The 20,035-nt window shown below is 50.8% G+C and overlaps 1 protein-coding gene across 2 annotated transcripts; it reads left to right on the top strand.

Annotated features, from left to right (window-relative positions):
- Nucleotides 1–15,251: 15,251 nt before the first annotated feature.
- LOC133232730 (carbonyl reductase [NADPH] 2) lies at nucleotides 15,252–18,254 on the top strand. Of its 2 annotated transcripts, none has more exons than XM_061392530.1 (9): nucleotides 15,252–15,337; nucleotides 15,809–15,959; nucleotides 16,466–16,563; nucleotides 16,668–16,822; nucleotides 16,913–16,955; nucleotides 17,044–17,143; nucleotides 17,265–17,329; nucleotides 17,540–17,657; nucleotides 17,754–18,254. In XM_061392530.1, the coding sequence occupies exons 2-9, from the start codon at nucleotides 15,908–15,910 to the stop codon at nucleotides 17,855–17,857; spliced, it is 735 nt and encodes a 244-aa protein (XP_061248514.1). In that variant the 5' UTR covers nucleotides 15,252–15,337; nucleotides 15,809–15,907; the 3' UTR covers nucleotides 17,858–18,254. The 2 variants fall into 2 exon arrangements, with proteins under 2 accessions (XP_061248514.1, XP_061248515.1); XM_061392531.1 differs by having other exon boundaries at nucleotides 15,273–15,337; nucleotides 15,883–15,959.
- The last annotated feature ends 1,781 nt before the right edge of the window (nucleotides 18,255–20,035 follow it).

Genomic DNA, 20,035 nt, shown 5'->3' on the forward strand with positions numbered 1-20,035 from the left:
AAACACAAAAGACGTAGGCAAATTCCAACATAAACAAATTCCAGCATCAATGCACACAAAATCAAAGAACTGGTTCCCAAATGGAGTAGACTTACCCTACAAACCAAAGAACTGGTTCCCAAATCAGGAAGACTTACCCTACAAAGCCAATGAACTGGTTCCCAAATGGGGTAGACTTACCCAACAAAAACAGCAAACTAGTTCCCAATGAACCATTTCCAACTCAGGTACAGTCCAAATACAATTCTCCTCTCCAACAGGGTACCCCAACCAAATTGGCTCGTCCCATAAAGGAAAAGCCCAAACTGAGGGGCGAATATGTTCCTGGTGTGCACACTAGAGCAACTTAACCTACAAAATCAAGTCTGTCAACTCACAACACAAAAGGATACACAAAACCAAAACAAAACCAAGACAAACAAATGAGCTGGCTACTTAACTGGGAAGGCTTACCCTACAAAATTGAATCTGTCAGCTCTGGGCACAGCAGAAATTTGTAGTTCCCTTGCTTCAACTGCCAAGCACTGAGGCAGTCAATGCCACTGCAGGGAATTTTGAAGGGAAGATCCTCAAGACAAATGGTCCCAGAAGCTGCTAGGGCCTTGCCTCTGTATTCCTTGACCGGGACCAACTAGCTGTAAGCAGCAAGCCCCCTGACTGGCTAAGCCAAATTTGTTACTGAGTCCAGGCTCACTCTGCTCACCTCACAACAGGTCAGTGAATCTACAGATGAGGTGTTGAGGCAAGAAATACAACTTTATTTGGAAAGCCCACAGACTGAGAAGATGGCAGACTAATGTCTCAAAACAACCATCTTGTCGGGGCCTGGATGCCAGGTTCTTTTACAGAACAGAGAAGGGGAAGAAGTGAGAAAGTAAAGTAAAAAGGCCATTAATCTAGCAAATGTCTCCTGGAATGGCCAACTTCCGGGAGGGGATGTATTAATTTCTTCTTTCTGCAGCCATTCACAGATAGGCAAGGTTAGATTGTCTCTCTGTGAGCTGAACAAAGGCACTTTAGTTTAACAGTCAGGCAGAGGGGCAGGGTTCCCTGAGAAAGGCCCTTATGTATGATTATAATTAAAAAAGCAATGAAAAGCTAAGGTTAAAGTCTAAGTCAGCTACAAATAGCTGAGGAAAGAAGAGAAGAGAAAGGCAAAGCAGAAAGGGAAAGATAAATCCAATAGAATGCAGAGTTCCAGAGAATAACAAGGAGAGATAAGAAAGCCTACTTAAATGAACAATGCAAAGAAACAGAGGAAAACAATAAAATGGGAAAGACTAGAGACATCTTCAAGAAAATTGGAGATAACAAGGGAATATTTCATGCAACGATGGGCGCAATAAGGGACAGAAATGATAAGGACCTAACAGAAGCAGAGGAGATTAAAAAGAGGCAGCAAGGATACACAGAAGAACTGTACAAAAAAAGGTATAACCATGGTGGTGTGGTCACTCCCCTGGAGCCGGACATCCTGGAGTGTGAGGTCAAATAGGCCTTAGGAAGCACTACTAAGAACAAAGATAGTGGAGGTGATAATTCAGAATTAGCTCAGAATTCCAGCTGAGCTATTTAAAATCCTAAAAGATAATGCTGTTAAAGTGCTGCACTCAATATGTCAGCAAATTTGGAAAACTAAGCAGTGGCTACAGGGCTGGAAAAGGTCAGTTTTCATTCCAAGCCCCCAAAAAGGGCAATACCAAAGAATGTTCAAACTGTTAGGGGAAGCACACTGACTGAAACCGCCCACCCTGGCCAGGCACCATAGTAACCATTTGCATGAGTTGTTTTACGACAGGAGGTCCTGGTAAGAAACACAGAACTAATAAGCCACCACCAACCGGAAGAGTTCAGGAAAGGTCAAAAGGAGACACCACATGTCCGACCACCTCCCAGAATCCTCGCTGGCATCCATCTTGGCTGAACAAGGGACCACCAGGAAGGACCCTGAGTCAGAAAGATTGGCTAAAGACAACCCAGAAACTGATCCCATCACCATAAAACCCTAGACTGCAAGCCATGTGACAGAGCTGTTCTCCTGGGTTCCCTCACCCTACTGCTCTCCACCCGGGTGCCCTTTCCCAGTAAAATCTCTTGCTTTGTCAGCACATGTGTCTTCTCGGACAATTCATTTCTGAGTGTTAGACAAGAACCCAGTTTTGGGCCCTGGAAGGGATCCCCCTTCCTGCAACAAAACTACCGCACAAATGTGCTCATTTCACATACCAGCAAGGTTATGCTCAAAATCCTTCAAGCTAGGCTTTAGCAGTATGTGATCTGAGAACTTCCAGATATACAAGCTGGGTTTTAAAGAGGCAGAGGAACCAGAGATCTAACTGTCAACGTTTGTTGGATCATGGAGAAAACAAGGAAATTACAGAAAAACATCTACTTCTGTTTCATTGACTATACTAAAACCTTTGACTGCATGGATCACAACAAACTGTGGGAAATTCTTAAAGAGATGGAAATACCAGACCACCTTACCTGTCTCCTGAGAAACCTGTATGTGGGTCAAGAAGCAACAGTTAGAACCAGACATGAAACAATGCATTGGTTCAAAATTGGGAAGAGAATATGACAAGGCTATATATGGTCACCCAGCTTATTTAAACTCTATCCAGAGTACATCATATGAAATGCTGGGCTGGATGAATCATAAGCTGGAATCAAGACTGCTGGGAGAAATGTCAACAACTTCAGATAGGCAGATGATACCACTCTAATGGCAGAAAGTGATGAGGAACTAAAGAGCCTCTTGATGAAAGTGAAAGAGAACAGTGAAAAAGCTTGCTTGAAACTCAACATTCAAAAAACTAAGATTATGGCATCCAGTTCCATCACTTCATGGCAAATAGGAGGGGGAAAGTGGAAGCAGTGACAGATTTTCTTTTTCTGGGCTCCAAAATCACTGTGGAAGTTGACTGCAGCCGTGAAATTAAAAGATTGCTTGCTCCTTGGAAGGAAACCTATGATTAACCTAGACAGCATATTAAAAAGCAGAGACATCACTTTGCCCACCAACTTTCATCTAGCCAAAGCCATGGTTTTTCTAGTAGTCATATATGGATGTGAGAATTGGACCATAAAGAAGGCTGAGTGCCAAAGAATTGATGCTTTTGAATTGTGGTGCTGGAGAAGACTCTTAAGAGTTTCTTGGACTGCAAGGAGATCAAACCAGTCAATCCTAAAAGAAATCAACCCTGAATATTCATTGCAAGGACTGATGCTGAAGCTTTAATACTTTGACCACCTGGTGCAAAGAGCCGACTCATTGGAAAAGACCCTGATGCTGGGAAAGATTGAGGGCAAAAGGTGAAGGGGTGGCAGAGGATGAGAGAGTTAGACAGCCTCACTGACTCCGTGGACAAGAATTTGAGCAAACTCTGGGCGATAGTGGAGGACAGAGGAACCTGGCATGCTGCCGTCCACTGGGTCACAAAGCGTTGGAGATGACTTAGTGTCTGAACAACCACAATAACAAAGTCAAAGAAACGGATTCAACACAGAGTCAAAATTGGCTCTAACAGAAGTTGGACAAACAGGAAAGTGTTGAGTCAGGGTGACTCTGTTCTATCTGAGGGCTGGGTTCCAAATCTCATCCCAAGCTGTCACTTCCATCTAATTTCACAGATCCATGCTGGGCACCAGGTTCGCCCCACTGCACACCCCATATCTAATCTCTGCGCCAAAGGCTGGCTGCCAAGCCTGCACCAGAGCCAAGCAGCAGACCTTCTTCCCTTGCACTTGAGTTAGCACTCTGGTTTCACCTATCCCTGAGGCCACTTTCCCTTTCATTCATTGAATATATTTATAATAGCTACTTTAAAGTCTTTCTTGGTAAAGCCAGATCCGTTTTTAATTGGTTGCTTCCCCCCGCCCCAACTTTGAGTAACATTTTCCCATTTCTTTTCATGGCTAGACAATTTTCATTGTATATGGGATATTGTGGATGACATGCCAGAGAGAGTCTGGATTTTGTTATTTTCCACTGAAGTGTTCATGTTTGTTCTGGTAGATAGTTTAATTACTGAGCAGTCACTTTGTACTTCTCTGGGCTTGGTTATGTGCTTCATTGGGATAATCTGTAGAAATTCTATGGCGTTCCCAAGGGCCTCTAACTTAGTGGGATTCAGCCTCCAAATTCTTGTCTCCTCTGTGCATTTTATCAAGGTCTCAGGGATTGGGACTGGAGCAAGTTTACCTCAACTGGTCCTGAATCATAAGGATCCAGGACCTTATGGAGATATCACTTTGCCCACTAACTTTCATCTAGCCAAAGCCATGGTTTTTCTAGCAGTCAGCTGGATGTGTAGAGAGTGGACTAGTTGTTAATGAGCTGCGTTCACTCTGGTGGGGCCACAACTCCTGGGCCTCCGGCCCTGTGTCACCCCTAGCAGCTCCATTCTGCCCTTAATCTCTCTTGGGTCATCTCTCCCTGCATACACAGCTCAGTCCTCAGCTATTGACTCAAGGAACTGGCACAGACCTTTGGGCATGGCCTCCTCTCTACTGCTGTGCCTTGAAGATTTCAGCCCCTCGAGCCCTGATCTGCTTCCTCTGTTCAGCAGGACCATGCATTCTGTTTGGACTCCAGTTCCCCATCCCTCAGGGCAAGCGTCATCTGAGCTACAGCATCTGAGGGTGTCATCTCAGGGATTCCACCTTCCAGAGCTGGAAGTCTTGTGCTGCTTGTTATCTGTTCCCTGGGAATAACTACTGGGCCTCTGATGTCAAGATTCATGGTTATTTACAGCAGGAAGGCTAGTCTGGGTGCGAGTTACAATATCCCCGCTGGAAGCAGACGTCTGCACGTATTTTTAGTTTATAGTGAGGAGAGTGTGTTGTACACCTCAGTCTGTTTTTTGACTTGTTCCCCAGCTCCCAGGGAGCAAGTTATAGCAGTTCCTGGGGAGCCAATTCCACGAGGAGGCACTAGCTGGTGGGAGGGTCTGGTGGAACCTGGGGAGGCAGAAATGCAGCCAATCTGGGCCGCTCCCCAGGAACATCATCGCCCTGAAGAAAGGGTCACCCTTTCCCCGTGTCTGGGAGAGGCCAGGGTGTGGAGGGAGCAGACAGAACTGCTGAGGACCGAGTGATCTGAACTGCCATTGGAGAAAACCCTCCTCCCTGGACTGGAGAGCTGGGTCTTCAGCTCCAGGCTCACAGTACTTGGAACCCTGTGCCTCCAGGCTGGGGTCAACTCCCCCGTGAGCCGCTGACTCCAGGAGAGTGTGGGGCCTCTGTTCCCCATGGTGGGAAAAGGGGCCACGGGAAAACTGCTTGCTCACAGGAAACTTGACAATCCCTCCCTAGCTCTGTGGCTCTAGCCACTCAGGCCTAATCACCCTGGGAACAGCCAGGGTGGCTTTTCCCAGAGGTATCACCTTACTTCTGAAACTCTCCTCTCCCAGGAGTATACCCTACCAGGAAGAGCTTAGGAGAGCTCTTAGCAAGGTGAAGAAGAGCAGGGCCTCTCCCAGTCACACCCAGGCTATAATGCCATGATGTTATGGGCAGAAACCTCAGGCCCTTTCCCATCAGAGAAGCTTCTGTGGGTCCTAGGAATCCAGGAGCCTTTGGGGACTGGAATTCCTGCACAATAACCCCAGCACCTAAGCCTCCCTCTCATTTCTTCAAAACCCTGGTACTGAGCTGGGAACAAGTCAGCTTCCTGGAGGGCAAAGCCCCCAGAGAAGGGTTGGAGCTTTCAGGAGATGGCTGATGTGGGGTAGAACAGGGGCACATCCTGAGAAAGACTGAGGCTTAGCAACCGTGAGTCTTCCCCCATCCCACCAGGGCTGGGCACGGCCCCTCCACCCCTCCCTGCACATTCCCGTACCCTCTGGCTGTCCCCTCTGCCCTAGCAACACAGGAAGGACTCATCCTTGGGCGTGAAGAAAAGAGTCACCAGCTGACATGGGAAGGACCAGAAAGACCACGGTCCAACAGTGACTTGATTGGAGGCGGCCACAAACACTGGCCTGAGCTCCACAAAGGAGGCCTTCAGGAAGCCCTTTCTGTGTGGTGTCTGTGGGCTTGCATGCCCCCCACCCCCAAGAGGGTGCTTGCAGTAGGAAAGGCTTGGCACTGAGCGCACAGACACTCCTAGAGGCAAGAGGCCCCTAGCTGGGCTCCTGGGGTGCCCTGAGCCCTGGATTCCACTCCTGGTGGTGAATAGCAGAGGCCTGCGCCCGGGATCTGACCTGGAGTGCTATGCCCCCTGCCTGATCAGCTTGGTACCTTGGCCCTTGCCAGCTGCTGGCCAGGCAAGGGCTGTCCGGAGAGCCAGAAGCACCAGTACAGTGTCCAGGAAAGTGGAGGGTCAGAAGGTCTTATTAGGTCCTTTCAATCCCCTCATAGTCCAGAAGAAAACAGAATATACCGATGAGATGCAATATTTTCCAGCCCCCATCTATGGTGACCGCAGGACCGGATCTCACTCTCAGAATCTGGTGTGAATCTGGCCCAGCAGGATCCCCAGGAGCCCTCGCCGCAGCCAGTGTGCTATTAGTCATCCTTGCCCAAGACCCAGCCAGTGTGACGGGTTCCAGGGAGTGCCAAGATTCTGTCTCCTCCTTAGTATGGCTGCCCGGTAGGAGGACCCTAAACACAATGACAAAGACACAGCCCAGCCTGGCTATTGGCTCAGCCCAGCTCAAGAATGAACCTGCTGGGACTTCCCTGGTGGTCCGGTGGCTAAGACTCTGCCCTCCCAGTGCAGGGGGCCTAGGTTCGAACACTGGTCAGGGAACTAAATCCTACATGCCGCAAATAAAGATTCCGCAGGCCGCAAACCCCCCACCCAAAAAAAGTCCTGCGTGCCGAAATTAAGACCTGGCTCAAGCAAAATAAGTAATTTTTTTTTTCCTGAATGAAGAACGAACTTGCTGACATTCAGGTCCTCTTCATCACGCCAGTGGGACGAATGTGTGCTTGTGTGTGTGTTCACGTGTGCCTATGCCTATGTGTCCATGTGACTACACATGTGACTCCCTGCGTGTGTGCCCATGTGCTGCCTGAGTGCATGTGCTCACACTTGCATGTGCCATGGGTGCACACGGGAATCGTGAGAGGAACGATGACCGTCAGCCAGTGACCCAAACAGGTTTCCTCTCCCTCCCTTATGGTCACACTCAGCTGCACCAGCTTCTTGCTTCATCCAAGAAGGTTCCCTGCGCAGCCTCTTAACCTCCACTTAAAGGTCCATGCCCTGTGTCTCGGAGGCCACACTGTCAACAGTGCTCTCTTTAAAACAGTCCTATTGACAATAATAAAGCCACTTTCACCTGTCTTGGATGTGGGCCTAGCAGTGAAAGATTTCATCCCTATTATTGCCACTCATTTCCCTGTTCCTGCCTCTCCCCACCCACTCAACCGCGGGTTCCCTGTGCAGGCGGGAGTCATGGCCCGTGTTTTGTGTGGCTACCAGTGGGCTTCACAGATTGTTTCAGAATATGTCTTTCCCTTATTTGTTCACTCTGTAGACATGGGTTGGATGAACACTTTCTTCCAGGTGTTGGGGAAGTGGCGGAGAAAGCACCCCTGCCTTCTGGGGGTTCAGGTGACTACTCCTGGGGAGAGCCATCCCAGGAGTGCGGGAGCCCAGAGGGCTGTCCCGCAAGGGAGCTGACATGTGAGCGGGGCCCAGAGCCAGAAGGCGAAGACAGGCCAGCAGAGAGGCTTGCAAGGCCACGCAGGGCAGGCACTGGGCAATGAGCGGAGCTGACCTGGCCTTTGGGAGCGAGACACAGGGACGCAGGCAGTCAAAAGGCTCCTCGTGTGGTAGAACCAGTGAGCCTGGTGCACCCCAGGTGAGCAGTGGAGGAGGAGGAAAGGTCTGGAGCAAGTGATGGCTTTGGGCTGAGCAGTGGGCAGTTCTGGGGCCACAGCTGTGGCTCTGGGTGGGGTCAGGTGGCGTAGAGGAGACACTGCAGCTCAGTGAGGAGTGACGGCTCAGCTTAAACAGCAAGAAGGCGCAGTACCTGGATGAGGCATGGGAAAGTCCCACTCACCCATGACCCTGGCTACAGCTGGGCGCTATTTGGGAGAAAGTCTTGATGTCCAGGTCCAGAGGGTCCAGTCCATCTCCCAGACGTGGAATTCTACGTGGCATCAAGCCCTGTCCAGCCTGGGCTGCAGGGTGGGGCCTAGCCTGCGGGCACTCCTTCCCTGGCACCCCCGTCATGTACCTCCTGCCCCTGTTCTGCTGGGTGCCCAGCTCTCCCTGAGGCCCCTGTGGCCATTCTGCCTGGACCCTGGCCTTTCTCAATGGGCACCCAAGGGCTGACCCTTTGAACCCTGGCCTTTCGTAGTGGGCACCCAAAAGCTGACCCTTTGAGGGGGCCCATTCCCCTCAGAGATCTCTTGTCCTGGACCCTGCCCAGCCCGGACATCAGCCCCACCCCTCCTCCCCTGCTCAAATATTCTGTATTTATGGTTCCAGTTCTTTGGTTTTAATAATTTCTTTATTTTTATTTTTGGTTATGCTGGGTCTTCGTTGCTGCATAAGCTTTCTCTAGTTGTGACGAGCAGGGGCTACTCTCTAGCTGCCGTGGCTTCTCTTGTTGCAAAGCACAGAGCTCTGTAGGGCTCTTCTCTGTAGGTCAGAGCTTATGGGGGCAAAAGCTGCCATCGTGTTGGGAGTGATGGAAATCCCAGGGGGGCAAGGGTCAAGGGGTAGCACTTAATAACAGAGTAGCCAATTTCACCAGCAGAAACAGGTTTATTCCAGGACAGCCAGAGGAACTGTGACTCAAGAAACCTCAAACTATGCGGAACCAGAGGCAAACCCAGAGAACAAGGTAGGGGAACTTGCTTTTATAGTGGAAGGAAGAGGCGCGAGGAGCTGGGGGGTAATAACCAGAGTCTCAGTTGGAGGAACTGGGAGACCACCGTATGGAGGCATCCCATTGGTTGGATTGGCTGGGCTGTCTGGGCGCAAAGACTTCTTCCTCCTGCTACTGCTGCTGCTAAGTCACTTCAGTCGTGTCTGACTCTGTGCGACCCCATAGACGTCAGCCCATCAGGCTCTCCTGCCCCTGGGATTCTCCAGGCAAGAACACTGGAGTGGGATGCCATTTCCTTCTCCAATGCATGAAAGTGAAAAAGTGAAAATGAAGTCGCTCAGTTGTGTCTGACTCTTAGCGACCCCATGGACTGCAGCCTACCAGGCTCCTCCATCCATGGGATTTTCCAGGCAAGAGTACTGGAGTGGGGTGCCATTGCCTTCTCCACTTCTTCCTCCTACTGGACAGTAAATAGAGGCAACTGTCCTTGCTGTTTGGGGTCATGGACGCGTGTGGGAGGCAGGAGAGCTCCCCTACAGGCCTACCCAGACTCCAGATGTGGCTGAGGTTCCCTTGATTCTGTTACCGAAAGTGTGGATTGGCTGCTCTCCACTCTAAAGCCAATAAAGAGGCAAAGTTGGTGGAAAAGAAAGTTTGCTTTCTTTAGGAGGCTGGCAGGCCTTGGGGTGAAGGCAGACACCTATCCACAGGTTGACTCCTCTGCACTGACAATCAGTTGGCAAGAGTTTTTATAGGTGAAAGGAGGAGCTACATGCAGAAACAGCACAGTCAGCTCTGATAGTCATCTTGAAATTTGTCGTCTTAAGTACACTTAATCTTCAGTTCCAAGGTAGGTTTGTTCCCATTTCTTTGAGGCCAGCGCTTGGAACTGTGGCAGCTTATGTCATGGCTACAGTCTGGTCATCATGTAGTTAACTTCTTTCACCTGGTGAACATTTTAATATCTATAAAACAGCTCAAAGGATAATGTTCAGAGTAATCTCTTAGCTCTTGAAGAGAAACTAAAGAAACTAAACTATGCTTAATGAGTAAACTATTACCATCTAGTCTCATTGGATTCTTTTCCTTTGTTTCTGCATTTTCTTACTTCTCTGATTAAACTTACTCTTTGGTTAAAGTTTTTCCACAGACAAGACAAGCTGAGGACATGGGGATGGGGCAAAGAGCATAGGGTCCCACTCCACTTCAGCTCCACTGACTTAATCCTCAACGACAACTTGGTCATACTTGCCACAATGGTGTGTGTGTGTATGAGTTGTTCAGTTGTGTCTGACTCTTTGTGACACCATGGACTGTAGCCCACCAGACTCCTCTGTCCATGGAATTCTCCAGGCAGAAATACTGGAGTGGGTAGCCATTCCCTTCTCCAGGGGATCTTCCCAACCCAGGGATCAAACCCAGGTCTCCTGCATTGCAGGCAGATTCTTTACTCCCTGAGCCACCAGGGGAGCCATGCCACAATGGTAAGCAGACCCAAAGCAGTGATCAAAATGTTGTACCCTCAGAGATCTGACTCTAGCTGGCAGTGGAGAACAAAAGAATATGGGGCACAGGGTCTCCCTGGTGGTCCAGTGGTTAAGAATCTACCTAGCTATGCAAGGGATTTGGGTTCAATCCCTGGTTGGGGAACAAAAATCTCATGTGCCTTGGGGCAGCTAGGACCACTCACTGCAACCACTGAGTCCATGTGCCCCAGCCAGAGTTCCCACATGGTGCAAGGAAGACCTCAGGTGCTGCAACACAGACTCAATGCAGTCAAGTAAAATAATTAATTTTTTTAAAAAAAGAATATGGAGCAGTGTAGAAGATATCTCTTCAAGAAAATCAGAGATACCAAGGGAACATTTCATGCAAAGATGGGCTCGATAAAGGACAGAAATGGTAGGGACCTAACAGAAGCAGAAGATATTAAGAACAGATGGCAAGAATACACAGAAAAACTGTACAAAAAAGGATCTTCACGACCAAGATAACCACGATGGTGTGATCACTCACCTAGAGTCAGACATCCTGGAATGTGAAGTCAAGTGGGCCTTAGGAAGCATCACGACGAACAAAGCTAGTGGAGGTGATGGAATTCCATTTGAGCTATTTCAAATCCTGAAAGATGATGCTGTGAAAGTGCTGCACTCAATATGCCAGCAAATTTGGAAAACTCAGCAGTGGCCACAGGACTGGAAAAGGTCAATTTTCATTCCAATCCCGAAGAAAGGCAATGCCAAAGAATGCTCAAACTACTGCACAATTGCACTCATCTCACATGCTAGTAAAGTAATGCTCAAAATTCTCCAAGCCAGGCTTCAGCAATACGTGAACTGTGAACTTCCAGGTGTTCAAGCTGGTTTTAGAAAAGGCAGAGGAACCAGAGATCAAATTGCCAACATCCACTGGATCATAGAAAAAGCAAGAGAGTTCCAGAAAAACATCTATTTCTGCTTTATTGACTGTGCCAAAGCCTTTGACTGTGTGGATCACAATAAACTGTGGCAAATTCTGAAAGAGATGGGAATACCAGACCACCTGAGAAACCTATATGCCTCTTGAGAAACCTATATGCAGGTCAGGAAGCAACAGTTAGAACTGGACATGGAACAACAGACTGGTTCCAAATAGGAAAAGGAGTACGTCAAGGCTGTATATTGTCACCCTGCTTATTTAACTTATATGCAGAGTACATCATGAGAAACGCTGGGCTGGAAGAAGCACAAGCTGGAATTGCCAGGAGAAATATCAATAACCTCAGATATGCAGATGACACCACCCTTATGGCAGAAAGTGAAGAGGAACTAAAAAGCCTCTGCATGAAAGTGAAAGAGGAGAGTGAAAAAGTTGGCTTAAAGCTCAACATTCAGAAAACGAAGATCATGGCATCTGGTCCCATCACTTCATGGGAAATAGATGGGGAAACAGTGGAAACAGTGTCAGATTTTATTTTTTTGGGCTCCAAAATCACAGCAGATGGTGATTGCAGCCATAAAATTAAAAGACGCTTACTCCTTGGAAGGAAAGTTATGACCAACCTAGATAGCATATTCAAAAGCAGAGCCATTACTTTGCCAACAAAGGTCCGTCTAGTCAAGGCTATGGTTTTTCCAGTGGTCATGTATGGATGTGAGAGTTGGACTGTGAAGAAAGCTGAGTGCTGAAGAATTGATGCTTTTGAACTGTGGTGTTGGAGAAGACTTGAGAGTCCCTTGGACTGCAAGGAGACCCAACCGGTCCATTCTAAAGGAGATCAGCCCTGGGTGTTCTTTGGAAGGACTGATGCTAAAGCTGAATCTCCAGTACTTTGGCCACCTCATGCGAAGAGTTGACTCATTGGAAAAGATTCTGATGCTGGGAGGGATTGGGGGCAGGAAGAGAAGGGGACGACAGACGATGAGATGGCTGGATGGCATCACTGACTCGATGGACATGAGTTTGGGTAAACTCCGGGAGTTGGTAATGGACAGGGAGGCCTGGCGTGCTGCAATTCATGGGGTTGCAAGGAGTCGGACACGACTGAGCGACTGAACTGAACTGAACTGATGGTCATGTGACCATGTGACTAGTTGCAGAAAATTCAGTCGCTCAGTCATGTCGGACTCTTTGCTACCCCATGGACTGCAGTGCGCCAGGCTTCCCTGTCCATCATCAACTCTCAGAGCTTGCTCAAACTCATGTCCATCGAGTCAGTGATGCCATCCAAGCATCTCGTCCTCTGTCATACCCTTCTCCTCCTGCCTTCAATATTTCCCAGCATCAGGATCTCTTCCAGTGAGTCAGTTCTTCGCATCAGGTGGTCAAAGTATTGGAGCTTCAACATCAGTCCTTCCAATGAATATTCAGGACTAATTTTCTTTAGGATTGACTGGTTTGATCTCCTTGCAGTCCAAGTTGCAGAAAAGAGAACTATAATAATCTCATCCTCCTTTTGACACAAATACATTTGTTGTTGCTCTTCAGTTGCTCAGTCGTGTCCAACTCTTTGCAACCCCATGGACTGCAGCATGCCAGGCTTCCCTGTTCTTCACAAATACATTTGTGCACATATTAACCAATTTTTTTTTCTCTTCTCCCTCTCCCTCACTATCTAGCATAATATGTGTTAATAGTGGTTATCCTTCTAGGTCAACACTGAAGTTACAGAATATATAAGAGGGTGTGGCTCCATTGGAAGAGGAATGAATATCACCCAAAGATGGATAAAGGGACTTCGTCATCTTCTGGTCAGAGGGTAACACGTATTGTGTTGTGTGTCGTGTGTTGGTGGTTGCATTATGTCAGGCAGTCTTTGCTGTTAACTTTACTTGGAATTGAAGTTAGATGGACTGGGGTGGGTTTGTAGTGGTCAGTGTATATTGTGCAAGGTTGAACCTAGGGTCCCATAGTCCTTTCTCTGCACGGTTCCGAGCTGGTGTGGAACACGGGGGACATTCTGCCTGGGATTTGGGGGAAACAGAAGTGAAGCTACAGCAATCATGTTCTTTTTGCACCTGGAAGGGAGACGCAGTGATTAAAGTGGTGTCCTAGTGATGCCCGCTTCCGTCCTTCCATCCTGTGTCCACTTCCATCCTGTGATTAAAGTGGTGTCCTAGGGATGTCCGCTTCCATCTTTAACATCACCAGTGATGGGACCAATCAAAATGGTGCCAACTGGTGGGATGCTGTAAGGATGCTTCGTCATCATGGTGCTCACGACAGAGATACACAGCCTGCATGATTACAAGGAAACATTGGGCAAAGCCAAATTGAAGGACTTTCTAAAAATAACTGATCTATATTCTTCAAGAGTATCAAGGTCATAAAGATCAAGGAAAGACTAAGGAGTGTTCCAGAGTGAGGAAAACTAGAGACGGGACCTCCAAAGACAATATGTGAGCCTGAACTGGATGGTTTGGCCATGAAGAACTGGAATGGGGAGTCTCAGCTATGCCCGACAAGCAGGTTTTAGAGACCTGTAGCTCACAGTTAGTACTAACCAATGGGACTCTGTGTGAGGCGGGTGCCCTCACCACAAACACACCACCAGTGTGCAGGGACTTCCCTAGTGGTCCAATGGTTAAGACTTCATCTTCCAACACAGGGGTTGTGAGTTCAATCCCTGGTCAGGGAGCTACAATCCCACATGCCTTGGAAGCACCCCCAAAACCCCAAAACATAGAGCGGAAGCAATATTGTAGTTAATTCAATAAAGACTTTAAAAAATGGTCTCCATCAAAAAATAATCTTAAAAAAACAACGATGGACACGAAGAAACTTGGGGGTGATGGATATGTTCATGACCTTGATTGTGGTGATGGTTTCCAGGTGTTTTGTGCAAACTCATTAAACTGTATACATTAAATTAGGTACTCTTGTATATATCAATTAAACCTTTATAAAGCTTTATGTGCTTTAGAAACATAAAGAACATCATTGGGACAACTTATGAAAGCTGAATGAGGGCTGAGGACATGTGTAGGAACACATGGTGTTATTCTCCTGACTCTGATGGTTATGTTTTATATTTGTTGTGGTGGTGTGTGTTGAGATTTTGTTGTATTTATTGTGTGTTTTTGTGGTTGTATAGGACAATGTCTTTGTTCAAAGGAAACAGACACTAAGCTGTCTGGGGGTGATAGAATGCTAGTTTTGCAAATTTCTCTCAAATGGTTCAAGGAGAAAAGTTCCCGCTATCCTTGCAACTGAATTACTTCAAAATAAATATTGTCTTTAGCATTTGAAAATGTGTCTAGAGTGTAGTGATGGCCTTGGTTGAGTGGGGCAGATGCTGCTGGGGTTTTGTTTGGGGTGGGAATTGATGGAGGTAGGGAGACTTTTTAAGCTATGGACCTTTGGGAGAACACTTCCCAGAAGGACCTCTGAGAGTAGATCAGGCAGGCAGTGCGGGCGGGGCGGGGCGGGGGTCGGGGTAGGGCTGGAATATGCCACAGCCAGTGGATGTTCCTTTTCATCAGGCCACCTGGAGGTTAGCTCCCAGGACTCCGGAACGGGCTGGGAGCAGGTGTGCTCTGTCCTGTGGTCTGGTCCCGTGAAGAAACCTTCTAGTCACACTGTATATGAGGACTCAGCCTTCTGTTGCTCAGGGCATCCCCTGTTGTGTATTCTGGGCCAGCTCACTCATGCACAGAATTGATTGTCAGTTTTCCACTTCCACAGTCTGCATCCTGAGTCTCTTTTAAGAATGTTTCTCTAGCTTTGCATAGCAGCAGTACCATAGCCAATGAGATTTATCCAGTGTGCGATTATTGCTCATTTGAAAAAGAAAAAAAAAAAAGACTGGCCGGGGTGATCCAGGGGTTAAGACTTTCACTGCCAGGGCCCAGATTCAGTGCCTGGTCTGGGAACGAAGATTTTTCAAGCAAGGCCAAAAAAAAAAAAAAAGAATGAGTTTCTGACAAGTGTGAGGGAAGAAAGCCAGGTTGGATGTGTTACCTGAGTCCCTGGCAGGGCAGGGACTGCCTTCTTTTTAGTCACTGATGAATTCACAGGATCAGAAGAGCAAGCCCATCTGGGCCTCCAGGAGTCAGGGAGATCTCAGAGAGGTGAGATGGGTTTAATGGCAGGATCCCTGAATGAGAGTGGGGTATAGGTGGCCGGGGCCCACAGGCATGTCTGAGAAGTGAGAGTCTGAGGCTGGCAAGGGGCAGGTGAAGATGCCCGAGGCCAAAGTGGCCCCCAGACTGGGGCACGGTGTGATCCAGGTCGGCAGGTGCAGGGGGCCAGCCTGAAGCATTGTGTTTCTTGGCTGTCACTCCAGCCCACCAGACTCAGGGCTCGCAGGAACCAGCTTCAGGCCATCTGCTTCTGGCCAGCCAGGGACATGTTCCACACTCCAGGGTTTATTTCTAGCTTGTTATTTCTAGTTTGTTTTCCAACCCAGGACAGAGCTTATGGCTGGCCCCTTTGGATTGTGGGTAAGGAAAGTGATCCCTTCCAGACCTGGCCAGAGAAGGGGAAATTAGGGACACCCAGCGGAGCCAGGCATCAGCACAGCTTCTGTCTCTGGTTTACAGAAACCTGCCTTCCTGGCAAACTGCCCATCCTGCCCCAGCCCCGGCCTATAAAATCCCCATACCCTCATTTCCAGTTGAACAGTGACTTGGAGCAGCACCATGCAGCTGAATTTCAGTGGCCTTCGAGCCCTGGTGACAGGAGCAGGAAAAGGTAGGTATGAGCCGGGCAGGTGGGGATGTGAGAGGAGCTGAGGTTAGAAAACAAAATGAGCAGACCCAGAGCCTAGTGCTGGAGCCTGCACATTCCCTCTGTGCCTGTCACAGCCTGCCCTGCCGGCAAGTGCCTCCGACTCCAGCCACTGAACCAGCCAAAGTGGGCCTGCACTGCTCCCTACCATCCAGCAGGCCCCACTGGGACAGGACACTAGCCTCTCCCTGGCCAATGCAAGAGCCCTCCTGAGAGGACGGCCCTCAGACTCAGTCTGAGCAGATGGGGGCGCATCTAGCCAAGGCCTCTTCCATGGGCCCAGCAAGAAGGGGCTGCCCTCTGGGCCTCCCTTGGCCGGATCCTGGTTGTCCAGATCCCTGCCTCCTGCCACCTCCTGGGCCAACACCCCTCTGGCCAGCACCCTCTCATCACGCTTTCCTGAGCAGCATATCTGCAGCCACCACCCGCAGACTTGTTGGTCCATCTTCCTGCCTGGTGAACCCCTGTAGGTATTGGACGGGACACGGTGAAGGCCCTTTATGCCTCAGGAGCCAGAGTGGTGGCCGTGAGCCGCACCAACGCTGACCTGGTCAGCCTCTCCAAGGAGGTGAGGTGTACGGGCCTAGTGTGACCCGGGGCCATGACCCTTGGGGATGCCTCATGAGCCTGCCAGGAGCACCCCTTTGGTCACCGGCCAATGCCTCCCCACAGTGCCCCGGGATAGAGCCTGTGTGCGTGGACCTGGGTGACTGGAAGGCCACGGAGAAGGCTCTGGGCGGTGTAGGCCCCGTGGACTTGCTGGTGAACAATGCCGCCGTGGCACTGATGAGGCCCTTCTTGGAGGTCACCAAGGAGGACTTTGACAGGTGAGGAGGAGGGAAGGAAGCCGACGGGAGGGAGCTGTCCAGGATGTGTCTCGGGCGTGACCACGGCCTAACTGCCTGCCGGCTCCCCAGGTCCTTCAGTGTGAACCTGCGCTCTGCGTTCCAGGTGTCCCAGGTGAGGTGGTGGGAGGCTGCGGCTCAGCACTGACGTGGCCCAGGTCGGGGTGCGGTGGGCTCAGGCCGTCCCCTGTCTTGGCTTCCAGATCGTGGCCCGGGGCATGATCAACCGTGGAGTGCCTGGCTCCATTGTCAATGTCTCCAGCATGGTGGCCCATGTCACCTTCCCCAACCTAGCTGCCTACAGTGAGTCCCTCTAGCCAGTCTTGAGCCCCTATTCCGGGCAGGAGCAGTTGGGCTCCAGGCTGGGCGTCATGCAAAGCCTGCTGAAGCCTTAAGGATCCTCAGTGCTGCCTTCTCCTCACAGGCACCACCAAGGGTGCAATGACCATGCTGACCAAATCCATGGCCATGGAGCTGGGACCATACAAGGTAGGCATGGGGGCCCTGGGGTGCCAGGGGCCCAGGCCTAAGAAGGCACGCAGGGTAGGGGTCAGGTGGGTGGTGGTGGGCAAGGTTGGGGCCTGGGGATCAGAACGGGGGTAGGGGGCTTCAAGGAGTGAGTGAGCAAGCTCAGGGGGGGCCGTGAGGGCGGGGTTCCTACACCGTCTGAGGCCGCCCCTCTGGCCCCTCCGACCCCAGATCCGGGTGAACTCCGTGAATCCAACGGTGGTGCTGACAGCCATGGGCCAAAAAGTCTCGGCTGACCCTGAGTTCTCCCAGAAGCTGAAGGAGCGCCACCCGCTGAGGAAGTTTGCAGGTCAGGGGGGCTTCCCGGAGTGGCGGACGTGGCTGGGGCGGCTGGGCAGAGCCAGCCGGGCCGAGCCGCGCTGACCCCGCCCGCCACCCGCTGTAGAGGTGGAAGACGTGGTCAACAGCATCCTCTTCCTGCTCAGCGACCGCAGCGCCTCCACCAGCGGGTCAGGTATCCTGGTGGACGCCGGGTACCTGGCCTCCTAGAGCGCCACGCTCTGGGCGCCAGCGGGATGGTGCGCGGCCGAGCCTGGCCCCGCCTCCACGCCCCGCCACCTCGCCCTCAGGCCTCCAGGGCCACCAGGCAAAGGCTTCTCCACGCCCTAGGCCACGCCCCCGACGCCATCCACGCCCACGCCCAGACAACCATCTGCAGGCTCCCGCCCCGGGTTTGGTCCCACCTCCACGATGCATTTCGCCAGCGCCCCACCAGCCTGCAAACCCATACCTAGCCCACCCTGCCCACCCCCGAACCAGACCACATTCCTCCACATCCACACCCAGTGTGTGGATGCCAGGAGACCCAGTCCCTGTCGATCCCACCCACTCTGTGGTCCAATGTGCTAGGGTGGATTTGCCTAAATAAACAGAAGTTCTGAAACAAGTAGCCTTGTCAGGGCTCTGGATGAGCTTGCCCCAAGGGCAGAGAGGGGAGAATCAGGGACTGAGCCGCAGGAAATCTTAAAAGAGGTAGAGAGGGGGCAGATCCAAAGCCAAAGGAAGTCCACAGCTGACCGTGACTTTGATCTGAATGGCTGTGTTCCCTTGTCTTTGCTGTCCATGGCCCTACTACACCCAGCCTTCTCTGTGCAGAGGGCAGCCTGCACCCAACTTTCCTTCCCTGTGGTTCTGGCTCTGACCTTCAGCCCAGCACCCCCTGCTCTGACTACCTTTGGCTGGAGAAGGAAGAGGGTCTAAGGAACTGCAGGGAGATGCTCTGGACCATCCCTAGGGAAGATGGGCCTGAGCTCTCAGCCCTGATGTGAAGGAGGTAGGGGGCTGGTGCTGGACTATTATAGTTTCTCCAACCATGAGAAACCCAGTTTCACCTTGGGGCACACCTTCCCCCACAAGACTATCCATGAAGAGGGCAGCCCCAGGTGGGGCAGTGTCCAGAGCTGCTGCCCTGCCTACTGTTCCTGGCCTGACCTCGGACACAAGAGCCCTGCACCTGGGGCAGCTAGAGGGTCTCCCGGGCCCTGCTGGGATTCAGTTGTGCTTGCCCTGGTCAGCTTCCTGTAGGACCCATGGCATCTGAGTGTGTGATGAGGGCCTGAGGTGGTCAGTCAGCTGGCCTGGTGCAGTGTACAACCCTGGGCAAGGAGGCAAGAGACAAAGGGCTGGGGTGGGGCCGTCCAGGCAATGGTGGTGCTGGGTTGAGAGAACAAAGGGCATTTCTGCTCAGCCTCAGGGCTTCCAGAGCAAGGTCTGTGCCAAAACTGATCTGGATCGGTGCAACTGGCCCACTCTGGGAGTTGCTGATGGACAGGAAAGCTTGGCATGCTGCAGTCCATGGGGTCGCAAAGAGTCGGACACAGCTGAGCTGAACTGAACTGGCCCACAGAGGATCACGGGACAAAGAAAGGATTTGGACACCATTCTGGGGGGGCCAGGAAAAGCCAGTGAAGGGATCTGAGCTGACGTACCTCTCAGGAAGGACAGGCTGGGGACTGTCCACGCCCCCCCCCCGCCCCTCCCTGCCTCTTAGCTTCTGGCAGGCAGATGGCAGGGTCCAAGGTTAGGAGCAGAAGGCAGGGTTAGGTGGGAGCCCAGAGGGGATGGGCAGTACCACATGACCAGGTCTGGTAGGGAGAACTCACTTGGTGATCCTCCAGGGGCTTCTCAAATCTGTGCCTCCTGCTGACCCCAGGCCACGGTCTCCTCCAGACAATCCACCTCTCTGGGCCCAAAACCACATGACCCAGGGGCCCTGCAGTCACCAATTGCTTACATAATCCTGGCCAAAGAAGGCCTTCAGGGCAGGTTCTAGGCTTTCCCACCATGATCCACAGAACAAAGTAGCTTTAAAAGTGGAACCAGTGCATGCATGGACATATGAGCACACATATATCTCTAACTGACCCTAAAGCTCCAGGAAGCAATGCTTGCCCTTGCGGGCCACAGGTACCCTGATGACCCCAAGCCTAGCCTATGCCAACCTATCCTAGTTTTTGAAGTACTAGTGACCTTCTGCGGGTGGGTCGGACGAGTTAGTGTCTCAACACCCTTTGCAGCTAAAGTGCACCTTTGCTGCCCTTGGGCTCTACTTCAGGCTTATCAGTTCAGTTCAGTCACTCAGTCGTGTCCAACTTTTTGTGACCCCGTAGACTGCACCATCCGAGGCTTCCCTATCCAGCACTGAATCCCGGAGATTGCTCAAGCTCA

Source organism: Bos javanicus, chromosome 19 (assembly GCF_032452875.1).
Source record: "Bos javanicus breed banteng chromosome 19, ARS-OSU_banteng_1.0, whole genome shotgun sequence".
NCBI lineage: Eukaryota > Metazoa > Chordata > Mammalia > Artiodactyla > Bovidae > Bos > Bos javanicus.

Coding starts and splice junctions, on each gene's coding strand:
- LOC133232730 (XM_061392530.1), top strand. CDS start 15,908: ATGCAGCTGAATTTCAGTGGCCTTCGAGCCCTGGTGACAGGAGCAGGA. Junction 17,330..17,539: donor TGGAGCTGGGACCATACAAG/GTAGGCATGGGG, acceptor CTCCGACCCCAG/ATCCGGGTGAACTCCGTGAA. Junction 17,658..17,753: donor CCCGCTGAGGAAGTTTGCAG/GTCAGGGGGGCT, acceptor CACCCGCTGTAG/AGGTGGAAGACGTGGTCAAC.